Source organism: Helianthus annuus, chromosome 5, assembly GCF_002127325.2.
Source record: "Helianthus annuus cultivar XRQ/B chromosome 5, HanXRQr2.0-SUNRISE, whole genome shotgun sequence".
Lineage (NCBI taxonomy): Eukaryota > Viridiplantae > Streptophyta > Magnoliopsida > Asterales > Asteraceae > Helianthus > Helianthus annuus.
The window spans coordinates 110927929-110955432 of NC_035437.2; the positions used below are offsets into that span (position 1 = coordinate 110927929).

Here is a 27504-nt window from a genome sequence, read left to right on the forward strand (position 1 = left end):
CGGTGGGTTGTTTGACGAATCAACTTCTGTTTCGTCGAGTGGTTCAGTTTCTAAACAACTTATGCAACTTAACTTTCCAACACATAACGAGCCAACACAATACATTTCGTTATAGCATCACATATACAGTTACAATTTAACAAGTCAAATGACTACACAGTCAAAGTCAACGCACATTAAATACAAAAGTTAAAAGTTAGAAACTCGGGTTGTCACATCATCCCCAACTTGAAAGAAATTTCGTCCCGAAATTTGATAGACCATCCGCAACACGATGCGATGCTAATCAAGATGACTGTGCATTTTCCGCGGGTGTCACATCATCCCCAACTTGAATGGGAATTTCGTCCCGAAATTCACTAGTTACATGAGATGCAGAATTGCTAGGCTTGGTCTTGTCTTTGGGAAATAAGTGTGGATACTTGCGTTCCATCTGGTCCTCGCGTTCCCACGTGAACTCCGGACCATGTCTTGAGTTCCAACGAACTCTCACAATAGGTATACGACTATGCTTACGCACTTTAACTTCCCGATCCATAATCTCAATAGGTTCTTCGACAAACTGTAACTTGTCATCTATTTTCAGCTCCTGGAATGGTACAACTAGTGTTTCGTCAACCAAACACTTCTTTAAATGCGACACGTGAAATACATCGTGAACATTACCCAACTCAGCAGGTAATTCTAACCTGTAAGCTACCTTTCCAATTCGTTCCAGAATTTTGAAGGGTCCTACGTAACGGGGGTTTAGTTTGCCGAGTTTCCCAAAACGCACCACACCTTTCCAGGGTGAGACCTTTAACATAACGCGATCATTAACTTCAAATTCCAACGGTTTACTACGCTTGTCAGCGTAGCTTTTCTGGCGGTCGCGAGCTGCGGCCATACGGTTTCGGATCTGCACAATGCTTTCTGACGCTTCAAGCACAAACTCAGGGCCTGTGATCTGACTATCACCCACCTCAAGCCAGCAGAGAGGTGAACGACATTTCCGTCCGTACAGTGCTTCGAACGGAGCTGCCTTAATACTTGTATGGTAGCTGTTGTTGTAGGAGAACTCTATCAATGGCAAGTGTTTCCCGCACCCCTTCCCGAAATCAATTACACATGCCCGCAGCATGTCTTCAAGTGTCTGGATGGTGCGCTCGCTTTGACCATCCGTCTGCGGGTGATAAGCGGTACTCATGTCGAGTTGGGAACCGAACGATTTATGCATTGACTGCCATAACTCTGAAGTGAAACGCGGATCTCGATCTGAGATGATAGAAGTTGGTACCCCATGCTTAGAGACGACCTCTTTAAGATAAACCGCTGCTAGTTGCGAAAACTTGTCTGTCTCCTTGATTGCCAAGAAATGTGCTGACTTCGTGAGACGATCAACAATCACTCAAATGGTATCGTTTCCGGCCTGAGTTCTTGGTAGTCCTGTCACGAAATCCATGGCGATCTGTTCCCACTTCCATGTGGGTATCTCTGGTTGCTGCAGTAGACCTGAGGGTTTTTGATGTTCCGCCTTGACTTTAGCACAAGTCAAACATTTACTGACGTATGTCGCTATATGGGCTTTCATGCTAGGCCACCAGTATGTAGTTTTCAAGTCGTGGTACATCTTATCTGATCCAGGATGTACGGAGTAACGTGACTTATGTGCCTCATCCATTACAAGTTGTCGTAAGTCACCATAGAGTGGAACCCAGATGCGTTCGGTTACGTAGTAAGCACCGTCTCCCTTTTGTTCTAGCCGTTGTCTTGAGCCGCGTAAAGCTTCAGCTTGGACGTTCTCTGGTTTCAACGCTTCTAGCTGAGCGTTTCGTATCTGGGAAGGAAGATTGGACTGGATCGTGAGTTGCAATGCTCGTACACGCCTAGGTGCATTATCCTTTCTGCTGAGGGCGTCAGCTACAACGTTCGCCTTGCCCGGATGATACTTGATGGCACATTCATAATCGTTCAATAATTCAACCCATCGCCGTTGCCGCATATTCAATTCTTTCTGGTCGAAGATATGCTGAAGACTCCTATGATCGGTGTAGATGGTGCATTTGGTACCGTACAGATAGTGCCTCCAGATCTTCAACGCAAATACCACCGCTCCTAACTCCAAGTCGTGTGTCGTGTAGTTTTTCTCATGAATCTTCAACTGTCGCGAGGCATAGGCTATCACCTTCTCGCGTTGCATTAACACACATCTGAGACCCTGAATAGATGCATCACAGTAGACCACAAAATCTTCGGTACCCTCTGGTAAAGACAAAATCGGTGCGCTGCAAAGTTTCTGTTTTAATAACTGGAAGGCCTCTTCCTGCTTCGTTCCCCAAGAGTATACCGTGTTCTTCTGGGTCAGCGAAGTGAGGGGTTGTGCGATCTTTGAGAAATCTCTAATAAACCTCCGATAATATCCAGCGAGACCAAGAAATTGTCGCACCTCAGAAGGAGTCTTTGGTGCCGCCCAATTCTTAACTGCGTCCACTTTCGCAGGATCCACATGTATCCCTTTCTCGTTAACAACGTGCCCAAGGAAATGCACTTCTCGAATCCAAAAAATCGCACTTAGAAAACTTAGCATACAGTTGTTCCCTTCTCAAAAGTTCTAAGATGAGACGGAGGTGGCGCTCGTGATCCTCCTTGTTCTTTGAATAAACCAAAATGTCGTCAATAAACACTATAACAAACTCGTCGAGATATGGCTTACATACACGGTTCATGAGATCCATGAAGACCGCTGGTGCATTCGTCAATCCAAACGGCATGACCAAAAACTCGTAGTGTCCGTAGCGCGTTCGAAAAGCAGTCTTGGGAACGTCTTCTTCTCTAACCCTTACCTGATGGTAACCCGACCTTAAGTCGATCTTTGAATAAAAACTTGACCCTTGCAACTGGTCAAACAAGTCGTCGATGCGTGGTAACAGATAGCGGTTCTTAATGGTCACCTTGTTGAGTTCTCGATAATCGATACACATGCGGAATGACCCGTCTTTCTTCTTTACAAACAGAACTGGGGCTCCCCAAGGCGAAGAACTGGGTCGAATGAATCCCCTATCCAACAATTCCTGTAACTGATTAGACAATTCCTGTAGCTCCCCAGGAGCCAACCGGTATGGAGCTCGGGCAATTAGGGCCGCTCCTGGCGCCAGATCAACCTGAAATTCTACTTGACGGTGAGGAGGTAACCCTGGTAACTCCTCTGGGAACACATCAGCAAAATCCCGCACCACCGGCAGATCCTCGATCCTTCTCTCCTCAGACTGAGCGTTTGTAACTAACGCTAACATTGCAGGATACCCCTTTTGTAGACACTTCTGCGCATGCATAGCCGAGATAATACCAACCATCGTCCCACTACGATGCCCTTGAACCAGTAATGACTCCCCATCAGGGAGAGGGATACGCACCACCTTCTCCTTGCACAAAATTTCTGCTTGGTGCTTGGACAGCCAATCCATGCCTACCACTATATCGAAACTACCGAGCGTAACGGGAAGGAGATCAATATCGAATACTTGACCCACGAGATCTAGCTTGCACCCGAAGAGGACATTCGAGGCTTCTATTGTTTTACCATCTGCTAGTTCTACTACTTGCTTAACTTCTAAAGGCGTTGGGGTTATCCCCAATCGTTGACTAAATTCTAGGGACACGTAACTCCAGTCGGCACCAGAATCAAATAATACAGAAGCAATATGATTGTTTACAGGAAACGTACCGGTGACAACATTGCCGTCATTCCTAGCATCCCCTGCCCCAAGCTGGAACACCCTTCCTCGAGCACCATTACCGTTACCCCCATTATTTCCGTTATTGTTGTTGTTGTTCCCAGCATTGTTATTATTCGGGCGGTTGTTGTCGTTGGCGTTCTGGTTCAACTGAGGGCAATCCCGCTTAAAGTGGCCCTCGTCACCACACTGGTAGCACCCCTTCCTGAAACCTTGGTTCTGCTGGGGTGGTTGCCCCTGTTGTCTCTGGTTTTGCTAGTTCTGTTGCTGCTGGTGTTTGGGTTGTGAGGTTCTACAATCCCTGGCCTCATGGCCTGGCTTACCACACTTGTTACACGTCCGACCACACGGCCCCCAATGATGATAGCCACATTTGTTACACCGTGGCTTTCTCCCTGCATATGAACCCTGGCTGTGGCCACTTCCCTGGCCTTGATTGACAGAAGATGACTGACTGATGTTGCAGTTACTGTTGTCTGGCCTTTTCTGAGTCTGGCCAGCACTGGATGCCTTGTCATAATCACTCCACTTCCGCTTGTTATCATTAGCGGACGCAGTGGCAGTGGGTGTAGCAGTAGTAGTGGCCGAAATACGTGGGGGTAACGATTCGCTCTCTACTTCTTGGTCCACAATCTTATGAGTCAGACGAACGATCTGTGTTAAATCATTGAGATGGGCTGCAGTGACCAAACTCTTCACACGCGGAGGCAACCCCTTGATGAATAACTCAATCCTCCGAGACATAGGCCGGGACAAGTTCGGGCACATGTCTGCCAATTCATACGATCGCTTCACATACGCTTCGACTTCAGATCCAACCATCTTCAAGTCATAGTACTCGTTTTCCAACTTCTGAACCTCATCCCGAGGACAATACTCCTCTCTGATCAGTTCCTTAAAATCATCCCAAGTTGTAGCATTTGCTGCCTCGATGCCCAACAATTGCACTTGGGCATTCCACCACGTTAGGGCACCATCCGCCATGGTACCCGCAGCATATTTCACCCTGTCCCCAGCGGGACAGTTACAAATAGCGAACACAGACTCTGCTTTCTCGAACCATCTCAGAAGTCCCACAGCCCCTTCTGTCCCGGTGAAGGTCTGTGGCTTACAGTCCATAAACATTTTGAACGTACACGCAGGCTGGTGGGGTTGAGGTTGCGCTTGCTGACCTAAATGACGAAAGGAAACACGTTACAGGAGTGAAAAGACGTGTATGCGTTATAAGAGTAAGAGTACTTGGTACATTCCGTACCAGCTTGATAGGCTGCTAAAGCCTCAGCCACACGGGTGTTGATTAGGTCAGTCAACTCAGCCTGAGTCATGTTGATGTTGCCACGCCCGTGTTCTCGTCCACTCATGATTCTATATATAAAGATGAACCGATTCAGGAAATCGAAATGAGATGGATATCAAGTATCAGGTTGATATCTACGTACTACCAAGTTCACACATAATAAGGCAGAACCCTTCTCACGCTCGATAAGCCTCACTGGGACTCGCATGCACCCCACGTTATTATTAAGTGTGCACCCATAATAATAAGGCAATTTGCATGCTTATCTCAGTGCCTCTTAGCTTGCGCTCGAAGTTTCCCCCGTTCACACAGCACAATGGATGGTATCACAGGTTTACTATTCACATAAGTCGATGAGTAGTGTCTCACTATCTAGTCACCGTAGTAGCGAGTATATCGTGTCATGCAAGTTATGAGTGTGTGACTACTAAAGAAGTAATGCATAAACTAAACAGGAGACGAACCTTGCAATCTGGAGCTGAGTGTCATGATCGATTCTTCGAAGGTACTTGGTTATAGTCTGGTTTTATAAAACGTTTTAAAACCTAGTTCACTATAACCAGTGGCTCTGATACCAAACTGTAACACCCCCAAAATACCACCTGCGGAAACCCCGCGGAGCGTGTTACACGTCAGAGTCTGAGCCACCAATCACATTGAACCAATAGTAAATACTTAATTAAACACGTCGTTAATAGCCAAGATTAAAGGTCAAACACAATATTAATTCTCAAGAGTTATGTAGCGGAAGCATATGACAAGTCGTTTAGTAATTGTTTCAAATAAACTTAAAACCAATGTATCAATTATAAATAATCCAGTAGCTTCGATCCATAACCACTCCAGCACGCCCAGATAGCAAGTCCAAGTTCCAAGGTTAACGACCTACAAGCATGCAAACAAGTGTGTCAGACTACGCTGGTGAGTTCAAGGTTTTGTACATGAGTTGTGTTACCAGATATATGTTAATACGATTCAATGTTGTGTTACGATGTTGCTCATGTTAGTTACCCTAGGGACTACGCCCTTACGTAACCGAGGAGTGTGCCTCTTAGCAACCCACTATGTTGTTCAGTTAGTTACCCTAGGGAAAACGCCCTTACGTAACCGAGGAGTGTGCCTCTAAACAACCATAGTGAAACCCAGATAATTAGTACCTAATAGCGCTATCAACTAATTACCCCCATTGCCCTCCAGGCAATAACCAAAACCGATTAAGTTGTTTACCCAAAGTTTCCCTTCCAAAGGTTTACCAGTTGTCCCAAACCACCGGGACGCATGCTTAAGAAAAATGCATTGAACTCACCTTGATTTGCTCGGTATGTTACAGTAAGTGCTCACAAACAATCAGTCAAGTCCTACGGTACGTATATGTATATGATCAGTTGGTATTCACAAAGTTGGCACGTATGTGTAATCACAAAGGACAACGCATCGATAACTACTAAGTAGCACATTGTACACATTCGAATTCATATAAGTCATGCGTATCACTTAACAACAGTTAATTATCTCAGTTAACTTCTAACAATGTTAAATCAGGTTACTGTGCAAGTATTCAAGTTGGCGAAATACGCTTTTGGCGAATCACACTTTGGCGAATCACACCTTTGGCGAAACACAACCTGTTTCGTCAACTCCCTTTTTGGCGAAACACAACCTGTTTCGTCAACTCCCTTTTGGCGAAACAAGATTCCATCTCGTCAACTTCCTTTTTGGCGAAACACATTCTATTTCGCCAAGATCTCTGTTTCGTCCACTTGCCAGTTACGTTGAACATCAGATACGTCAAAAGTATTCATCAGTTACAATTTTACAGAAACCCTAATCATGGTTTGTAGTTCAGCCGTCACCGACATCATCAATCATCATCAACAGAAATCATCAAACAGAAATTACATAATCGTCGTTCATACATAACAAAGCCTACACTACGAATCACTATTCCACATGCATCACAACGTAACCGTTAACGTAGTAGAACAATAAGTATACCATCATTTAGTTTAATGACAAAAACCCTAGTAGTTTGCTAATTCGTATACATCAACAATTTTCGCATTTATACACAGTCGTTCACCAACATCACACAACATAACTCATCGTTAGAACAATAGTCTACACATGATCGTTACTAGCACTCTACTCGATTGCCCTGATCAGATTAACGAAAACAACAATATACACATACAAGACGAATTACAAGACTAATCACACTAACCGAGATATTCGTAAGGATGGTCTGATCGTCAAGCGGGCGTGAAAGTATGCAGAGCTGCCGTCACATAGGGAAGAGTTCTAGGGTTTCAGTTTGCTAAAGTGTGTGACGAATGGGTCGGTTAGTTATTTAAAGTCACGTAACACGTTTTGGGCCGTAAAGGGCTTTGGCGAAACTGGTGGGCCGGCGAATCAGATCCATTTCGCCGAAACTGAAGTTGACGAATCAAACTCCTGTTTCGTCGGTGGGTTGTTTGACGAATCAACTTCTGTTTCGTCGAGTGGTTCAGTTTCTAAACAACTTATGCAACTTAACTTTCCAACACATAACGAGCAAACACAATACATTTCGTTATAGCATCACATATACAGTTACAATTTAACAAGTCAAATGACTACACAGTCAAAGTCAACGCACATTAAATACAAACGTCAAAGTTAGAAACTCGGGTTGTCACAGTTTACAACACATCTTTGATCAGAAAGAACTCAATATGCGTCAACGCCGATGGGTAGAACTCCTCAATGATTACGACTGTGAGATTCGTTATCACCCAGGCAAGGCAAATGTCGTTGCCGACGCGCTCAGCATACGGAGTTATTTGCTCAGCATTCGTAATACCCAAGCCCAACACGATCTCGAAACCCTCATCCGCGAAGCCCAACATGCTTGCTTTAATGAACACACCTTGAAGAAAGAGAGAATCTATCAAGATGGAGCTCAGCTTGTAAGCAAATCGAATGGGATCTTCTATTTTCTGGACCGAATTTGGATCCCTAAGCGGACCGAATTGCGAAAGATTTTAATGGATGAAGCCCACAAATCCCGATATTCTATTCATCCCGGTGCCGATAAAATGTACCAGGATCTTCGCTACAAGTACTAGTGGTCGGGCATGAAAAAGGATATCGCTCTCTATGTCGGAAGATGCCTGACTTGTGCAAGGGTCAAGGCTGAACATCAAAGACCCTCTGGCTTACTTGAACAACTGCTAATTCCTATATGGAAGTGGGAGAGTATAGCTATGGATTTCATAACAAAGCTTCCGCCCACGTCATCAGGTCACGACAGCATTTGGGTTGTCATTGATCGTTTGACCAAATCAGCCCACTTTTTGCCAATACGGGAAGACTACAAGGTAGAACGAGTAGCCCGACTCTACACCGACGAGATCATTTGTAATCATGGTACGCCTCGTGACATTATTTCTGACTGTGATGCTCGGTTTACCTCGCGATTGTGGAAAACGTTTCAAGCAGCTCTCGGTACGTCGCTTAACTTAAGTTTCGCATTCCATCCTCAAACCGACGGACAGACTGAACGAACGATCCGTACTCTTGAAGACATGCTCCGTGCGTGTGTCATAGACTTCGGTGGCAATTGGAATAAATACCTGCCGCTAGTTGAATTCTCGTACAATAACAGTTACCATACCAGCATTCAGATGGCACCATTCGAGGCCCCATATGGAAGAAGATGTCGATCGCTTATTGTATGGCACGAGATCGGTCACTCGCAATTAACCGGTCCTGAGCTATTGCAAGAAATGACTGACAAAGTCCTCCAAATTCGAGACAACCTGTTGAAAGCTCGGAGTAGACAGAAAAGTTACGCCGGTAAAAGACGCAAGCCCCTGGAATTCGTCGTTGTCGACTACGTACTCCTAAAGGTATCACCTTGGAAGGGTGTGGTCAGATTCGGCAAGAAAGGGAAACTAGCGCCTTGATATGTTGGACCATTTAAGATTCTGGAAAGGATCAGAAAAGTCGCCAACAGACTCGAACTACCGGAGGAACTTAGTAACGTCCACCTGAATTTCCATGTGTCAAACCTCCGAAAATGCCTGGCGGAGCATGATCTAATTGTACCTCTCGACGACCTTCAAATAAACGAAACGCTACACTTTGTGGAAAAGCCTGTCGAAATCATGGATCGCCAAACCAAGCAACTCAGACGCTCGCGCATTCCTATTGTGAAAGTCCGATGGGAAGGCAAACGAGGCGCAAAGTTCACTTGGGAACTCGAAAGCGACATGAAGGCGAAGTACCCGCAATTGTTTAAGTGAAAGTCTAGAGAGAGAAAGTAGCAAAAGGTGATTCATTGTGTTGTGCAGCTTTCAGCCTAATTTCGGGACGAAATTCCCTAAACAAGGGGAGGCTGTAACACCCCGTGTTACCGAAAGTCAAATTCAAAGTCAAGATTGACTCCTTTGACCGTAGTTAGTCTATTTTATGTTTATGTTTACGTTAGTTGTATTATGTGGAGTAATTAATTGCAATCGAATTAATCGAAATTTATTTATCGATGCGAACCGCTTTACGACTGTGAATGATAGGAAGTAACAATGCGATAAAGTCAATTAATCAGTAATCGAACTAATCTAATCATCATCGAACTCGAGCCTCGAATTATGCGAACTTTGGTGTTAATATACGTGAGTGTGTGCCTTATGTGTTACTTGTGTGTGCCTACTTTATGTTATGTGTGGTAATCAATCGAAACTCGACTCGAAATCGAAGCTCAATCGAAATCGGATCATGATAATTGGTGAAGAAGAGATAGTGCGAGATATAAATGATTGTATGTTAGATATAGTGGTTGGGATTAAAAGTAATTTGAATAGGAAACTTTATCGTACTCGCATCGTCCTCAATCAAAATCGAAATATCAAAAATCGTCGCACCAAACACTCGAATTAGGCAGCTGAACGATCAGGCTTCCAGCCTATCGAACAGCCAGCCGATCGGACAGGCTGTCCGATCGTGCTGCCTGACTGATCGGCCAGCACTTTCCTCTTATGGCATCCTATAAATACCCCTTGTCACTCTCAAACTTTCTACTTTTGGAAACCTCTGACCGACCAGCTCGTGCTCCCCTCTTTTTCTCAGATTCCTCTCGATTCCGGTAAGATTTCGTCCTAAATCTTGTACTTTCTTGATCTATACACACTCCTACACCTTTCTATCTTTCAAATCTTGATTTCTAACCGTGAAATCATCAAGATTCAAGTGTTCTAGGATGATGTCATCATGGTGTTCTTGAAGAACTTCATGTTTTGGCTTCAATCCACCAAGAATCACTTGGATCTAGCCGGTTTCCACATAAACAAACAAGGATCTTTCATAGATCTAAACATTTACACGGTGAAAAGGATTGAAAGATGGTTTTCCAACTTTCTTTCAACTCTTTTACACTCAATGCCTTCAAAACCGATAGAAACGGAGCTTGTGCCGACTTCCAAATCTTTCCGGTGATTGCATGACTCAAGATCTGGATTCTATCCACGAGGTTCACCGATTTCAGGTTAAACGTTAAACTCTGTTCTGAACAGTTCACCGGCCGGATTTGGGAGATTCCTGTCCGAGCAGGAGAAACAAGTAAGAACGAGGGTTCTATGGTTCAACTTGTTGTCAAAACACCTCGATATAACGACAAACAATCAGAACAGCCAAGTGTTAGACGAACAGGCTAATCAGGTCAGGATGCTGACCGATTGGACTGTTGTCTGAACGAACAGCCAGCCGATCGGACAGTCAGCCGATCGACCAGACCAGCCGATCGGCTAGCACAAGGTCCCACACTTAATCAATTTTTGAAGACTAGTATTGAACGAACAGCTATTCGATCGGACTACCATCCGATCGGATTACTCTTCGGATCATGAGATACTATACTTCAACACTTACTCGATTTTCAACGTGTTCAATGCACTAGGAGTGCCACCCGATCGAACAGCCGTCCGATCAGGTGACACCCTGCTAAGAACTTGTCTGCTGAAGTACCTAACCTATCGGTTAGCCGACCGATCGAACAACCGTCTGATCGATCGACCTGAAAGGTAAAGATACTTCAATGTTTTCAAATGCTACAACGAATACTTTAAAAGTCAAACCATCATACACAAACACATCCTTCTCAAAGGAAGAAACAATCCACTCGAACAGCCATCCGATCGGCCTACCGACCGACCGGACAGCTGTCCGAACGGACTGTCAGCCGAACGGTCAGCCGTCCTATCGGACTACCGTCCGATCGACCAGCTGTCCGACCCTCCAACACTTGTTTTCCGTTTCACGCGTTGCTTATCATTATGCTATCGAACTATTCAGGCTAACCCTACTCTCAAGTGCTCCCTTCAATCCATCAATCACTGTGAGTATACTCGAACCCTTTTTGTTTTAGCACTTTTGGGTGTTACATACGTTACTTATACTAAATCACAATCGAACACACTACTTAATTACTTTAAACGCTAACCGTTACCGCATGTATTACGTGACTAAATGAATGCTTGTTGTTATGTTTTCACGTGGAATGTTGTCTACCTGCCTTAACGACGATAGTACTATAGTTTGGACTCAGCACCCGTTCACACGGGGGTTGTTAAGGACAATTACTTGCATGGATTACGGTGGTAATCATGTATTGCGAACTGCCTCGGGCAGTCAACCCGCAGTCATTGGTATCGATAGATCCATGTCGATAATTAACATGCTTCGTTTTCCACTGTGTATGTGCTGGTTATGCGTAAACTATTTCGAAATCTATTATCCTATTATCAAACTTGTATGCTCACCTTTACATTTTATGTATTGACATTATTTTAACGTATGTGACAGGTGTTTAAGATGCTTATCTGCTAGGAAAGCGAGGCTAGAATAAAGCTCTAGAGCCCAACAAATAGTTGTCTGTAGTGGTCAAATTATGGGTCTCTAGAAGCAGATAAACAATTGCTGTATTTATATTTAATCTGAGTTGTCGGAACAGAATATTTGACTAGATGTTATCTGTAATAATTTGTTTGCTATTTGAGGTATGGTATGGGATGTATTATATAAATTGAATAGTAATAATAGTTGTTATGGAAATTCTGGACAGCCTGTTTCGCTTAGTGCCATGCCACATGATTCCGCCACCGGTTGGGCTGTGACACCGGCGAGTAGAACAAAGCCATAATTGATCGGTGGCTTGAAAGGAAGACCAAAGAACTCGCCAGGAAGACCGTAGGCGTGAGGAAGACCGTTACCGGAGAAGAACCAATGCCTTGATAGACCAAATGATGGAGACCGAACCAGTTCTTCATCCGGAAAGAAAGACCGTGACCGTTGTCGGAAGAATTCCGATGGGAGACAGAAAAGACCGACAAAGCTGCAAAAGACCGGCGGCTTGAAGAAAAGTAGACCGAAGGAGGCAATCGAGATTGGCGGTTCGCCTGAGAAAGAGAGACCGATAAGCCGCAACAAAGATAGGTGGCTAACCTAGACTGAAACCGTGGGTGTGACATTGACCGATGGTTCGCACCATGATAGACCGAAGAAAGCTTTTATCGATAAAAAGCATAGACCGAATGACCTAAATAAAGACCGTGATTGTGAACAAAGACCGGGAGTTCACATTAGACCGAGTCGTGAACCGAAGACTGAAAGTGTTCACGTTAGAAAGAGGAAGACCGAATCCGCGTGTTTGTTTAGCAAGAGTAAGATCCGAACCATGTGTGGTTCGTAGCAAGAGTTGCAAGTGTGGTGGACTTGATTTGGGTTGAACCGAGAAGATATTGGACGTGTCCGAGTGATGGTTCGAGAAAGCGATCCGGCGCTGCGGTGAACGAGTGCTATGAACAAACCGATTAAGGGGGTGATTGTTGGGTTAATCGGTTTCGTTTTCGGATCGCAGGTCACGGGTTCAATTCGGGTCAACAGGTGTGTATGTGGCTAGTTGAAGATTTGGTCTAGGATTTGACCGAGTTTCATGCATATGAACGTTGCATGCTGGTTGCTAGAAAGTTGGAGAATATGGTTTAATTTAGCATGTGTTTATTTTTGTTTTTTTATTATAAATAGTAGTATGTGATGTACCCATTTTCAATTTGATAATCAAATCAGTTTTTTTCAATTCCTTTTGTCTTCTACAAACTTACTTTCACGAGAGTTGTGAGTTAGAGTGTAGGGCCTGAACCAATAGAAACGAGTTGCCGCTATCCGCGCGTTGCGGCAGAAAATATAATGTTATTTAATGCATTGTGTTTCTGTTGTTAATGGAGTGTGACTTTCCCATTGTTAAGCCAAATATTTAATTGTCATAAGTTAGAGGGTTATTATTGTAACTAGGAGAACATATATATAAACCTCTTTGTAATCAATATTGAATTAATGAATGAAGTTATGAGTTGATATGGTATCAGAACCTATCAACTTGTAAACCCTAAACAACCCCAAAACAAATCCCCACTCCCCACCGTCGGCTATTATTGTTTTTTCAAAAAAAAACAGTAGGCATCAAGCATAGGCAAGTGGGCTAGTTCTTCACCAACATCACAAGGATATTAATATTATAATTGCCGTCAATCAGTGGAGGAAATCCTATTATAATTGCCACCAACATCAGTGAGAAATCCTTTTTTTTATTTTCGAAACATATCAATGGAGGAAATCATATTATAATTGTAGGTCCCGTTTTTCCCGGAGGATCCGATACGTAACCTATCCTTGTTTATCACAAACACAATCGCGGGTGCGGAATCCCCGAGACGGTGCAAACCAAACAATGTAACGCGAGTAACACAACAGATAATCAAAGATTCACTTGGATTAAAAGGACGAGAACAATATCAAACATATACACACAATGTTTGACGATAAACTCTCTGGTTTCACTATGCTCTCATAGAACTGATAACATACTAAGCTATTTATATTGTCCACTGACGAACCTTCATGTGACGAAGGTATGAGTGGCGAAGGTTAAACTTCGCCACACATTAACTTGACGAAGCTTGAATCTTGGACGAACCTTTAAATCTTCTTCATAATGCAACCTTCATTTCGTCGTTGGTGTTGAAGCCCAAATGAAGTCAAAGGCCCAATTCAAGTTTCGGCCCAATCTTGTGTTTCGTCGACGAAACAAAATTAGAATTTCAAACTTTGCAAACTTTGACAACTTGTGACATCATCATGACATCATCATGATGATGTCATGATGATGTGTAAAAGGGACTGGTTCGTGGCTCTCCGTGCTTCGTGTGTCGAACTCTGGGGCGCACGATGGAGGAATGTCGTGACGTCGGGCTTGAGCCGGACCTAACCGAGTCAAAACCAAATCGAACCGAGCCGAGTCGCGTCCACACAAAGTGTATCAACAATAATTGTCGTCAATCAACGAACTATCAACTTGACGAACCATCGACCTGCAATCGGCGAACATCGACCTGCAACACGTTATCTTGCCTACCTCAGGTATCAAATTCACTGTTTTTACTCGTCATGACAACGATTACTGCTTTCAGTATTCAAGAACTTACATCCCATAATTCCCACAAGTTTGCATTCAATATTACACCAAACAATTATGGCTACTGGAAAGCCATGATGGAACCGTTTTTAAAGGCCAGTGGATTATATTGTTATGTTGACAACACGTTATCTTGCCTGGAAGAGAAAATTACAACCGGTAATGCTACTACTACAAACCCTAATTTTACAAACTAGATTGCTAATGATGCACACGTCCGCATGATCATTATATCCACCGTTTCCGAGTCTTCGTTTCAACACATCCAAGGAGACATGGCTCGGGAAGTGTGGTTAAGTCTAGCACGTGTATATGCTCCTTCGAATTCATCTCATGAGTTCACACTAAAAACGCAGCTTTTAAAGATTTCAATGAAAGATGGTGAAAGAGGTATCGATTATCTCAGCCGTGCTCAAGAATATGCAATGGCACTTGCAAATATTGGTGAACCCGTCAAAGACAAAGATCTCGTCATGCTTACTATAGCCGGTTTACGTGAGAAATGCCATGGTTTGAAAAGCAACCTTCTTGCCTGCTCCCCACCGGTTCAATTTAACGAGCTTCACGGCCTGATTGGTGATTATGAATATATCACTCGGTCCACTGTTTCTTCGTCATCGGCCTCTCCACAAATCTTCAATGTTACTACTGCCGCAACAACTACTTCCCAGGCCCCCGATTTGGCTTCTATTCAGCAGCAGATTACCAACCTTCAACTGTTGGCAAACCAACTTGCTTCCACAATTCAACCATCGGCATCACCATCGGCTCCTCAGGCAAACTATGCTAATCGGTCTGCTTCTTCAAGACCGACCCGTGGATACGGTCGGGGCCATGCGTTTTCTCGTGGGGGCCGTGGCCATGGTGGTTCACAAGGCTCTCGCCAATTTGCTTGGGCGTCCGATCAAAATATGGTTTACGGTCATCGCAATAGGTGCGGTATTGGTCATATTCCCTCACAGTGCCCGAATCACACCGGCTCGTCTCGTGGATCACCTCAAGCGAATTATGCTAACTCTGAGGCGGGCTCATATACTACTTGGACATTGGATACAAGCGCTAATTCCCATGGTACTCCTGATCTTGCTAGTATGGACAACTCGGACGTCTATTATGGTAATGACTCCCTCTATGTTGGTAATGGTAACTCTCTTCCAATTCTTCATGTCGGTTCAAAATCCTTTTTTACCTCAAACAAAAACTTACAACTTAACCACATACTTCATGTCCCAGGCCTAGAACGTAACCTACTTTCTGTTCACAAATTTTGCAAAGATAATAACGTTTTCTTTGAATTTCACATTTTTTTTTGTTGTGAAGCACGAGGCTACCAGGGCTATCCTTCTCACGGGCCCCAATGACCAGGGTCTCTACACTATTCGCCTACCTTCTTTTCAACCGGTTTCCAAGATGGCGTTCACTGCTTTTCGAGCTCCATCTACTATGTGGCATCAACGACTTGGGCATCCTCACTTTCGAGTTTTTCAACATATTGTTAAAACATTTTCTTTACCTGTTTCTGACAAACTTTGTTCATCTTTGTGTACTTCTTGTCAATTGGGAAAAATGTCCAAACTTACTTTGCCTATTTCATCTTTTCGTAGTAAAACATACTTGATTTGGTTTATTGTGATGTTTGGGGCCATACTACCACGTCCTTTGACGGTTATCGTTATTTTTTGTTATGTGTTGACCATCATACCCGCTATATGTGGTATTTCCCGCTCATGCAAAAATCCGACGTTTTTACCACCTTTACAAATTCGGTTCGCCTAGTCGAATGCTAATTTAACACAAAACTAAAAAGTGTTCAAACTGATTAGGGTGGCGAGTTTCGAAACCTTACTCAGTTTTTTACATCCCGTGGTATTTTACATCGTCGCTCGTGTCCTCATATGAGTGAACAGAATGGCATTATCGAGCGTCGCCACCGCCACGTCGTGGAAACCGGTCTCACCTTACTAGCCCAATCCAAACTACCTCAAACTTTTTGGTCATTTGCCTTTCAAACCGCCGTCTACCTCATCAATCGTCTACCTTCTCGTCTTTCCTCAAACAAATCCCCATATCAACTAGTTTTCCAACGTCCTCCCGATTACCCATTTCTTCGAGTTTTTGGATGTCTCTGTTTTCCTTATTTACGTCTATATAACCAGCACAAAATTGATTTTCGTTCTACTCCTTGTATATTTCTCGGTTATAGCCCGTCTCATCATGGCTATCAATGTCTTGATCAAACTACTCACCGAATCTACATTGCTCGCCATGTCCGATTTAACGAGCATGTTTTCCCTCCCTCACTGAACTCTCCATTGACCCTCCTTCATCCTCTCCAGCCGCTACTTCCTTTTTAATAATTCCTGATCCGCCATTAACCATTTTCGATAACCCATCCATTCCTACAACCGAACCATCGCCACCCACCCCTCCTATTTCCGAACCTGTCCAAACCGCCCCTATTCCTTAGACCAACACCACCCAACCTACTTCCTCTCCTTCGCAACCAACCAAACATGCCCCGTTACCGACCTCCTCACCTTTGGCCACACCCTAAACCCCAAAAAATTTTTGACCCTTCAGCCAATATCGCTACCACCGCTACCGTTCCTTCTGAACCGACTTCCTTTATTGTTGCCAACGAATCCGTGGAGTGGCGTCAAGCCATGGCAGCCGAGTTGCACGCACTACACAGAAACGGAACATGGTCGTTAGTTCCTCCAGTTCCAAATTCTAATATTATTGATTCCAAGTGGGTTTACAGGTTGAAAACTGATCAGCATGGGAACCTGACTAGACACAAGGCTCGATTGGTAGCAAAGGCTTTTTTACAGCAGTATGGCATTGATTATCATGAGACGTTCAGCCCTGTGGTCAAACCAGCCACCATCCGCACGATTCTTTATCTTGTCGTCTCTAACAATTGGTCTCTGAAACAACTTGATGTGCAAAATGCGTTTTTACACGGTGATCTACATGAAACGGTCTATATGCGTCAACCACCGGGCTTCGAGGATCCTAAACATCCTAATCATGTTTGCAAGTTGCACAAATCCCTTTATGGCTTAAAACAGTCGCCCAGGGCATGGTTCACCAAACTGTCAAACGTCTTACAGCATCTTGGTTTTCATGGTTCCAAAACTGATCCATCATTATTTATCCTTAACCGCTCGGGTACACAGGTTTACCTACTAGTTTACGTGGATGACATCATTATTACAATGCAACGATCCCAACACAGTTAATCACATTATTGCCTCACTTAGTAAGCAGGTATCTCTCACTGACATGGGTCGTCTTACTTACTTTCTTGGTATTAAAGTTCTTCACACCTCTTCGGGTCTTCTCCTATCTCAACGGAAGTATATTCAGGAACTTATTGATCGAGCCGGGTTAAAAGAATCGAAACCGCTTGCAACACCTACAAATGCCAAAACAGGTATGATAACCAAGAAGGACCCACTTATGTCCGATCCTACAAGATATCGCCATTATGTTGGAGCACTTCAGTATGCCACTTTATCTAGGCCCGACATTGCCTACGCTGTCAACAGGGTATGTCAGTTCATGCATGAACCTCACGAATCCCATTGGACAGCTGTCAAACGTATCATTCGCTATCTCAAGGGAACGTCTCAACTGGGCCTTCGTTTTACATCAAATTCAACGTCTTCATTACATGCCTTTGCTGATTCACATTGGGGTGAGCGGTTGGTTCCTATTACCGCATATTCGGATTCCGATTGGGCTGGTTGCCCGGTCGACTGTCGATCCATGGGGGGCTATGCTATCTTCTTGGGTTCGAACTTAGTATCATGGTCAGCTCGTAAGCAAAAAATTGTCTCTAGGTCGTCTACTGAATCCGAATACAAGGCTATTGCTGATACGGTTGCTGAACTAATCTGGTTAAAATCTCTTCTACAAGAACTGGGAGTTAAGTTAAATAAACCCACTCTTTGGTGTGAAAATCTTGGAGCTACGTATCTTTCAGCAAACCCGGTGTTTCATGCTAGAACTAAACATGTGGAGGTAGATTTCCATTTTGTTCGTGAGCAAGTCAGTCAAGGAAACCTGAAGGTTCAATTTATTTAAACAGATGATCAAATTGCCGAAATCTTCACGAAGCCGTTATCAACTCAAAGATTTGAATTTTTAAGATCCATGTTGCAGGTCGTTACCCGCCCTCAACTTGCGGGGGAATGTTAAGCCAAATATTTAATTGTCATAAGTTAGAGGGTTATTATTGTAACTAGGAGAACATATATATAAACCTCTTTGTAATCAATATTGAATTAATGAATGAAGTTATGAGTTGATACCCATACATGGCGGAGACGGCGTCAATGCCGAAGGAATTGACTCCAAAGGCAGTTGCTAATTGTGTATATCACCATGCAAAAATCTTGTTTATATATCAATAAAAGAAGCATAAATAAGATTAAGCAGGACAAATTTATCCAAGTAACTGGACATGGGCCTGGTCTACGTAATAGCAAAACTTTCGTTGTCGCTTTCGCATAACCAAATTATCCATTTTAAGTAGTTCACTGTCACATACAGATTCATAATATGTAAGGAAAATAATTGAATGTTGAGAAAACAACATGAAAATGAAAAAAAAATGTGGTGCAAAGGACATATGCAAAATTATGAGTGGTGAACCATAAGAATACTTAAAGCTTTAACATGCATTTGCATATGTATTAGTAGGATTATAAACAAAAAATCCACATACACATTTTAAATATTGTTTATGCATTACAAACAGGAAACCGACTGACGCTAAAAGAACCCAAGTAATTGAAACCGCAAAAGGACACTATTAATAACATTATCAACCAAAAACCATAAGAATATTTTAGATTAACATGAATATTTTGTGTTCTTCAAACTCTACAGACAAAATGCCCACATGTAACAAATTGTAAAAGTTGCTTGTAACATACAAACATGGAATTGACTAAGGAAAAACAAAACGAAGTAGTTGACATCGGAAAATCGCACTGTTAATAACAATTGCAACAAACAAAGCATGTGTTGTTTATAGCATGCAAACATAGAACTGATTGTTAAAAAAATAAAATACATTTGTAAAATCTGCAAGTGTATTCTTCAAACAATAATCCAAGAACTGAAAACGTAAAAGCACATTGGTAATAACAATTGTTGGACTACTACCATGAAAACATAGAACGATGGAAAGGAAACATACCAGAATCGAAATTCAGATTAACTAACTCAAATTTTGGAAGAACAGGAGTGATTGACAATCGGAGAAAGGGGTAGAAAGAAGGGGATTGAGAATCCGGAAAAAGAGAGCATAAGAAAACGGTTGATTTATGTTAAAGGAACGGTTACCGCCGGACGTATGTGACCGGTGTTGAAACGGTTCGGTGGGTTGCCCCATACTGGTTTGGAGTTTACCACGCCCAAGCGTTTTTCTTACGTATATCTTCTCTGATAGATGCAACCTCTTGCGCGTCTATCTTTTGTAATCTTCATTCACCATGACACTCCAAAATCTTTCATCTTCAACTCACTTCCAGTGACATTTATATAATTGATCTCTAACATACACTTTGAAGCAAACAACATATAATCCACATATACCAACAAATAGACGTAACTGATGTTTGTAACGCAGACCCGTAGCCCGATCTGCCTTACCCTTGTATTTATCGTCTCACGCACATGTGATTTTAATATAAAATTTTGTACAGAAAATAAGGTAACCCGGTCTCAAAAGTTTGCATTCATTACCATAAAGATTTTCATATGATAAATTTTATCTGCATAAAAACAATAGATTATAAAAACTTTGAACTCACCATAACGTACAGCTCTACCTGATGTAGTTGATTTAAGTTAATTAACATATCTGAACAACAAACTTAACTCATGATCTATATTGAAAGGTGAATTAATTAGAGTATGACAAGCTTCACGCCCGGAGACTTCACTGGTACGATTCTTTTCAGCTGGCGCTTAGCAGAAGATCTTGCAGCATCCGCGCTAAACCAGTCCTTGTTATTATTCATAATGATCCCATGCTGACAACGTGGATCAATCACAATTTTCTGGAGTGCAACTGCGTGTTCTATCACGTATGCAGCAAGTTCAAGATCGCTAATTCGACCATAATACCCCAAAATTTTGAAAAGCTTGAGATTTTCAAGGCAATGATCGTTAGCAACATGCCTTACTTTCCTTCTCCTTTTGATTGGGGAAAACCAAAGTAGCTGCAAAGACCCATGGTAAGTTTCTAAGTTGACAAAATCTTAACATTAATTGTCATTAATCAAATCGAGAGATATACCTTAAATATAAAAGTCTCTAAAACTGGAAATGCCTTAGCAACGGAAGCAAACTCTAGAAGACAATCATCTTCATAAGCTCCGGTTGTCAGCATTAGTTTTTTGAGATTTGGTAGCTGAGGCATTGAACCAACATTTGGTAGTAATTTCTGCCAAAGTATCAGAAAAAAAACAGACTCAAGTTCCATTGATGGTTGATTCTATATACGTAATTAGAGTTGAACTTCTCCGTACTAACCTCTGGACGACGGAAAGTGATGCAAAGAGCCTGCAGGGACGAAGCACAAGAAGAAACCTGATTGAACACCTTATTGTCCAACCCCGGCAGTGCTTGAGAAAGATTAACTTCTTTAAGTTTTGGAAGATTAGTGAGACATATATCTACCGGTCGACCCTTGTATATGAATGATACAAGGTCAAAATCAGATAAATAAAGGGATTGAAGATCACGGCAGTGCACTATTTCAAAGTGTTTTACGTTAAGATGCCGTCCAGCAACACGGATATGAGTCATGTAACTCGAGTCATGGATAGATATTGACTCAATTTGTGGAGATCTTGTTAATAAATCCTCAAGAACTGCGGCTCTCAGCTTAACGTTATTCAAGTAAAGTTTTTTTAATGACACAAACTCTACATACCTAGAATTGGGTAATATTAAAGGGAAGTCATAGTTTAAATCTAGTTCAAGTATCTCAACCTTTTTGTTTACTGCAAACTGGAGCCATTCATCAATAATTCTCTGATTAAGATCACTAAAACCTAAATTAATCCGGAATCTATGAACCACTGGGTGGTTGTAATTTTGGATGACACTGTTCACCTGCTCGATGAATTTAGATCGCTCTAACCTATACAGCGACGTATTGTCGAAGAAAATCTTCATCGCATCAAAGTTCAAGTGGGTTAAACCATGCCACAAAAACCTCCATTTTTTTGTGACACTGCTGGTGACCACGGCGTCTTTTACAGGCAAAAGCGACAGTATGAAAATGAGAATTTCATATGGCATGTCGGTGATGCTCAAAGCATCTGAATTCGATCCATCACAACCCAGCTCCTTCACAAAATATATATAAGTCATCAATAAGTATTACTTGAAGCCGTAAACAAACTACAGATTATGTAATTTAAACAATCCAATAGATGAATCCAAGAAATAACAAGATCAACAGACTGAAATAATCTATATATATATATATATTCAATCCTTCATAAAATGCAAGTCATCATTAGCCTCAACAACAAGCAATTGAAGCAGTAAATATTATCCAATAGACGAATATATACCCTAAGTTTAAGATATAATAAGAACTAATACAAGAAACAAGAATTTCAGTTGCAAAATATCGTTGCTAGCTGCATCTGGGATTTTGACATTTACCATTAGTTACCTTAGAAAGAAATCTAATGAATTGTAGACTGATACAACAAAATTTGATGGACAGAAATTAAACAACAAAAGTTAAATCGAGCAAAATTCAATCGGATGGACTGAAACAACAAAATTTAATCGACATGAATAGATCGATCACCTTTTTTGGAGCAGCTCGACGCCTTTGGGACCTCTGTTGGTGCACTTGTGTCTGTACTTTGTCTGTATTCGGTCTGTATGTAAACGATGTCCTTGGTAGTCTGTAAGTTGATCAAGTCAACTATCCTCCTAGTTTGACTTGGTCAATAAGTTGAAAGATATCTGTCTGTATCGAAGGATAGCCTCGAAGGATACTGTTGATCCTTCGAGGTGCTCGAAAGATATGCTTCGAATATTAGACCTCGAAGGATCATCCTTCGAGGTCAATGCTCATCTTTCGAACATGTTGTGATCGATAGATGATCCTTCGGACCATCTATCGGATCCTTCGAGCAGACCTGCTGTGTTTGGGTATATATACCCATGCAATGTGTTGAGACAGACAGACACACAGACAGAAAGACACCGAGAGATAGGCTGAGAGCATTCTGTCCAAAACTCACACACACACTTAGAGAGTTTATAGAACATTTCTGTAAACATTGAGCTTGTAACCGAACCCTCATTGCATTAATACAAGTTGTGTTAATCGGTGAACTTGTGTGTTTGTTTCTCTACTTGCTACTAACTCGGTTTGCTTGCTAGCTTGGATTCCGCACTCGCTAGTAGGTTTGTATAACAAGGTTTAGGTTCGTAATCCTCCGCGAAAAGGGACCTACAAGTGGTATCAGAGCCTCGCTCTTTACCTTGTTTGAAACCGGGTTTTTACAAGTTTTGGTGTGTTGAAACACTTGGTTTTGCACCTGTTTTTACTTAGTTTCTTGCATTTTCTTTGAGTAAAAACGTGTCTAAACTAACCGGGAGTGTTTAAAGTTGGGTTGGGTAACGTGGAAATTGGTTTTTAAGAAACTTTGTGTTTTCCGGCCAATTTCCGGTGTGTTTCCGGTGACCGGACTTGGTGGATAAGGTTTGCCATTTTTGGGCATTGTTTTTGAAAGTCAAAAAGTTGGTGAAGATCTGTGTGCAGAACATACCTTTCTGCCGAAAGTACTTCACCAACCCATCACCTTTTTCACCAACCTATCACATCAGATCAGTTTGTGTCAGAACCTCTCGAAAGATATCTTTCGACATCGAAAGACTATCCTTCGACATCTGTCGATCAAGGAAGGCTCGAAAGATTGTTATCCTTCGACCCATCCTTCGAAGTCTGAATCATATCCTTCGAGAAAGGAATCTAATCGAAAGACAGTGTCCGAAAGATAAGGATTTAGCTCGAAAGATAAGGATCTTTCAAAGGAGAATCCTTCGAGCTCTTGAATCTTTCGAAATCATTGTTCGAGACTCAACAGTAATCTTTCGAGTACTGTTGATCCTTCGAACAATAGTTGATCTTTCGATTGTGGTCAGTTGGTAGTTAACAAGTTTCTGTGATTTCAGATCTTTCGACAAGGATCCTTCGGCTGTGTATCTTTCGGATCATTCTTACTTAGCATTTATTTTGCTTATCTATCATGAATCCGAGTTGGTGGGGAAATCCGGCTCCAGACAGTGGAAAATACATGAATACCAGTCAATCTCCATCATGGGCCGAATCTCCGGTATCTACATCCTCACAAACAAATGCCACTCCAGCTGGTCAATGGGCGTTTGTTTCAAATCAAACTCCGAGTATTCAAAGTCTTCTACTAAGCGAAAGTGAAACCGGAAGTTTGAACAGGCCTCCAAAGTTGATGCATCTTAATGAATATCCGGGATGGGTTGATCGTTTCCATACATACATTCTTGGTCAAAATACAGAGTTGTGGTTGCGGTTCACTACGGAATTCGATCAAACTATCGAGGTTGCTGCTTCTTCGACAGCTACATTTGCCGATCTTCCTGATGATCAAAAGAAGACGTATGACTTAGAAAAGAAAGCATACGCTATTCTCACTCAAGCACTGAGCAAGGATATTTATCATCAGTTCGTCAGTTTCAAGACTACGAAGAAGCTGTGGGATGCATTGAAGACAAGAGGAGTAGGTAATGAAGCCACACGTCAACTACGACGAGATCTACTGAAGAAAGAATTCGATGGCTTCACATGTATGGATAAGGAGTCCTTGGGAGATATGACAAGCCGTTTCTATCACCTGCTTACTGAGCTGACCAACTTTGAAGTCACAACGACTCCAACAGAGGTGGTAAAGAAGTTTGCCGATGCATTGCCTCCTCAATGGAATAACTTCCTGGAAATCTTGAAGTACAACGGAACGTTAAAAACTACAAATATCAACGATTTCGTGCAGCTTCTGGAGAACAAGGATCAGGAAGAAACGTTGAAGGCAAAGAGAGTTGCAGTGCCACAGAATCCAGAGATGTATTATGGCACCTCCACTACTTCATCTGCAAAAGCCGGTTCACATGCTCCACTTCAAACGGCGTTTGTCACAAGCACGGATATGTATGGCAATCCAGTGCAAGTTCCTGTAAAGCCGCCTCCAACCACAGACCTGTATGTATGGAAATCCAATACAACCACCTCCTCCTCCTGCTCAACAACCACAATATGCGTGTTATGGAGGAACATCATCTGCTGCAGGTCAACAATCTAAGTCAAGTACAGTACAGCTCGACACGTCAAGCTTCTCTAAAATCAGTGTAGAAGTAGCTAAGGAACACATGGAGCTGCTTAACACTGTAGTGAGCGCGTACTGTGGGTTGATAGAAGGTCAGATTGGAAACATTAATCTGACACAAGAAGATTACAGGCAGATTGATAAGGAAGAAATGGACTTGATGGACATCAAGTGGGCCTTTGCAAGTGCTGTGAGAAGAGCAAAGGATTGGATGGAAAGTACTGGCAGAACCAGCTTGGAAAGTAAGCGAGACACCAAGTATGGGTTCGATAAGCAAGCTGTAAAATGCTTCAACTGTGGTGAACGGGGTCACTTCAAAAGGGAGTGCACAAAGCCAGCCCAGCACGGGAATCAAAACCCCTTCAGAAACCAAGGCAACCAGCAGAACAGAAACAATGATCGTACATTGGTGCCTGTCAACAACCAAACCAACCGAGCACTTGCAGTTCAGGTGGATGAAGGTTGTGACTGGTCAATCCAGTTGGGTGGTGATGCTCCTGATGGAACAGCATGTTTTGCTCAGATTGTGAAGGAGCTAGTTCACACCAGTGGTGGAGAATCTTCTGCCAGTGGTGATGAATCGTCTGAAGATGAAGACTCCTCTGGATACAGTAGGAGCGTTGATGAAGAATCATCCAATTCTGGTGATGATCATGTGGGTGAGACATCTAATGTTTCGGATGATATTGACATTGATGAACTCTTGGGGGAAGCTGTAGCAGAAACTCAAAGAAGATCTATTCTGGTGGATCAGGCTGCTTACTCTTCGTCTTCTCTCCATTCAGCCTTTATGGCTAATGTCGACGGTTCATCAAGTCAGGTATGTGTCGATGAACCCACTGCTATTAACTGTGATGAATGTGATAGATTGCATGCTAGGTGTGCTGATTTGGAAGGAAACATGTCTGAGTTGCAAGCCAAACATGATGCTTTACAAGCTAGTTTGTTTGACTTGCAAGACAAACATAGTTCCTTGAGTGCTGATTGGTGTGACTTGCAAAGCAAGCATGAAGCTTTGCAAGAGAAATATGATGTGACATTCATCCACAATCAGAAGTTGACTGTGGACCTCTCTAAATGCACAGAAGCTAACATGTTTTATGAAAACCATGAAAAAGAATTTAAGTCAGTAATTGAAACATTAAAGAAGGATAAAACTGAACTGACTAAAATGGTTTCAAGAAAACAAACTGATATTAATTTGTATATATCTCGCCTTGAGAGTATGCAAAAAGAGATGGCTTGTGTGAAAACCGAAAGTGATGCGATCCAACTCAAGCTAGACAGTTATTTGAGTTCTAGCTATGTGTTAGATCACATCATTGACGTTCAGAAGGAAAAGAGAGATGTCACATGCATAGGGTACAAGAAGTGTCCACCACCAGTGAGACATAATTATGATGCCATGCCTGATGAAGAGGACAGGGTTTTCTTTGAACCTTCTGTGCCTCTAGATGTTAAGGAGTTTGCTGTAGGACTCGGATACCAAAAGGAAGTATCCTCAGATTCAGATGTGTCAGCAGATACATTTGTGAGTGCTGAACAAAATCAAGATCCTCCAGTTGTGATTGAGGATGCTGATTCGTCTGATGATGAATCTGATGATACTGTCCCAGCAAAGTCTGATGCGGTAGTCAAAAATGAGGACATACCTCTTGAGAATCACATTCTATGTGATCCCCCTGTTCAACCCGCTAAGACTGTTGCAACTGAGTCCTCATCTGCAGAAAAGCCGGAGAGTGTGAATTTGCTGTACACTCTAGTTGGTGATGATAGAATTTACTCAGACAAAGATTTTCCCATTAAGAATGTTAATCAATCCTTAATCTGCAAAGTCTTTGAGAATTCGACGAGTAAGTTCTTGGGAAAGGCAGGACCTAAAGTTACAGTTACACAGTGTCCTCCTATTCCAAAGGCTGAAATTCGAAAACAATTTGGTAACAAGAAATTACCAACAGTGCCAACACAGCAAAATCACACCAAACCCAAAGGTAAAACACCGGCTCAAGCTAACAAGAAGCCGAACCAAAAGAAGAAGAAAAAGGTTAACTTTGTGAAATCGACGGGAACGGACAAAATTGAAAAGTTTGAAAATCAATCTAACTTAGATTTTGTCATGAAAGCTATTGTCGAGAAAAGAAATGAACCAAGCAGTTCAAAACCTAGTACCTCGGGTTCACAAAGTTCAACATCATCGGCTAGACGATCACATGATTCTTCGGGGTTTGTAGAACGAAGATCATGTTTTGAGTGTGGAACCATTGGACATATTATTCGTAATTGTCCATATCTTCATAAACAAAAAGGAAAGGTTGATGATCCCCGTGGCAAAACTGACCGTAAGCCAACTGTTTCCACAAAACAAGATCCCCGCCTTGTAAAAGAAAGGGAAAAGAAACAGAAACGCCAACAGGTCAAAAAGGTAGAAAAAGCGATTAAAACCGATGCGGTTCAAAAACAATCTGTTGTTGTAAAACCAGGCAATTCTAAAACTTCAAATCATCAAGAAGTTAAACTTTTAAAGAAAAACACTGGTGAAACCAAACAGACTTGGAAACCAAAAACGGTTACTGAATCAGGGGG

At 42.4% G+C, this 27504-nt stretch overlaps 1 protein-coding gene across 1 annotated transcript; it reads right to left on the reverse strand.

Moving 5' to 3' along the window:
• Positions 1 to 20436: 20436 nt before the first annotated feature.
• Positions 20437 to 21910, reverse strand: LOC110943405 (F-box/FBD/LRR-repeat protein At5g56420). Its single transcript, XM_022185154.1, has 3 exons — positions 21065 to 21910; positions 20829 to 20975; positions 20437 to 20751 (listed from the first exon to the last, which is right to left on the reverse strand). Exons 1-3 carry the CDS (start codon positions 21908 to 21910, stop codon positions 20437 to 20439), a joined length of 1308 nt encoding a protein of 435 aa, XP_022040846.1.
• Between the last annotated feature and the right edge of the window lie 5594 nt (positions 21911 to 27504).

What these genes read in the sequence shown, in the direction of transcription:
- LOC110943405 (XM_022185154.1), bottom strand. Translation starts at nt 21,910, where the DNA reads ATGACTTATATATATTTTGTGAAGGAGCTGGGTTGTGATGGATCGAAT. An exon ending in TCACTTTCCGTCGTCCAGAG is followed by an intron (nt 20,976 to 21,064) that starts GTTAGTACGGAG and finishes ATACTTTGGCAG; the next exon opens with AAATTACTACCAAATGTTGG. An exon ending in TAGAGACTTTTATATTTAAG is followed by an intron (nt 20,752 to 20,828) that starts GTATATCTCTCG and finishes GGGTCTTTGCAG; the next exon opens with CTACTTTGGTTTTCCCCAAT.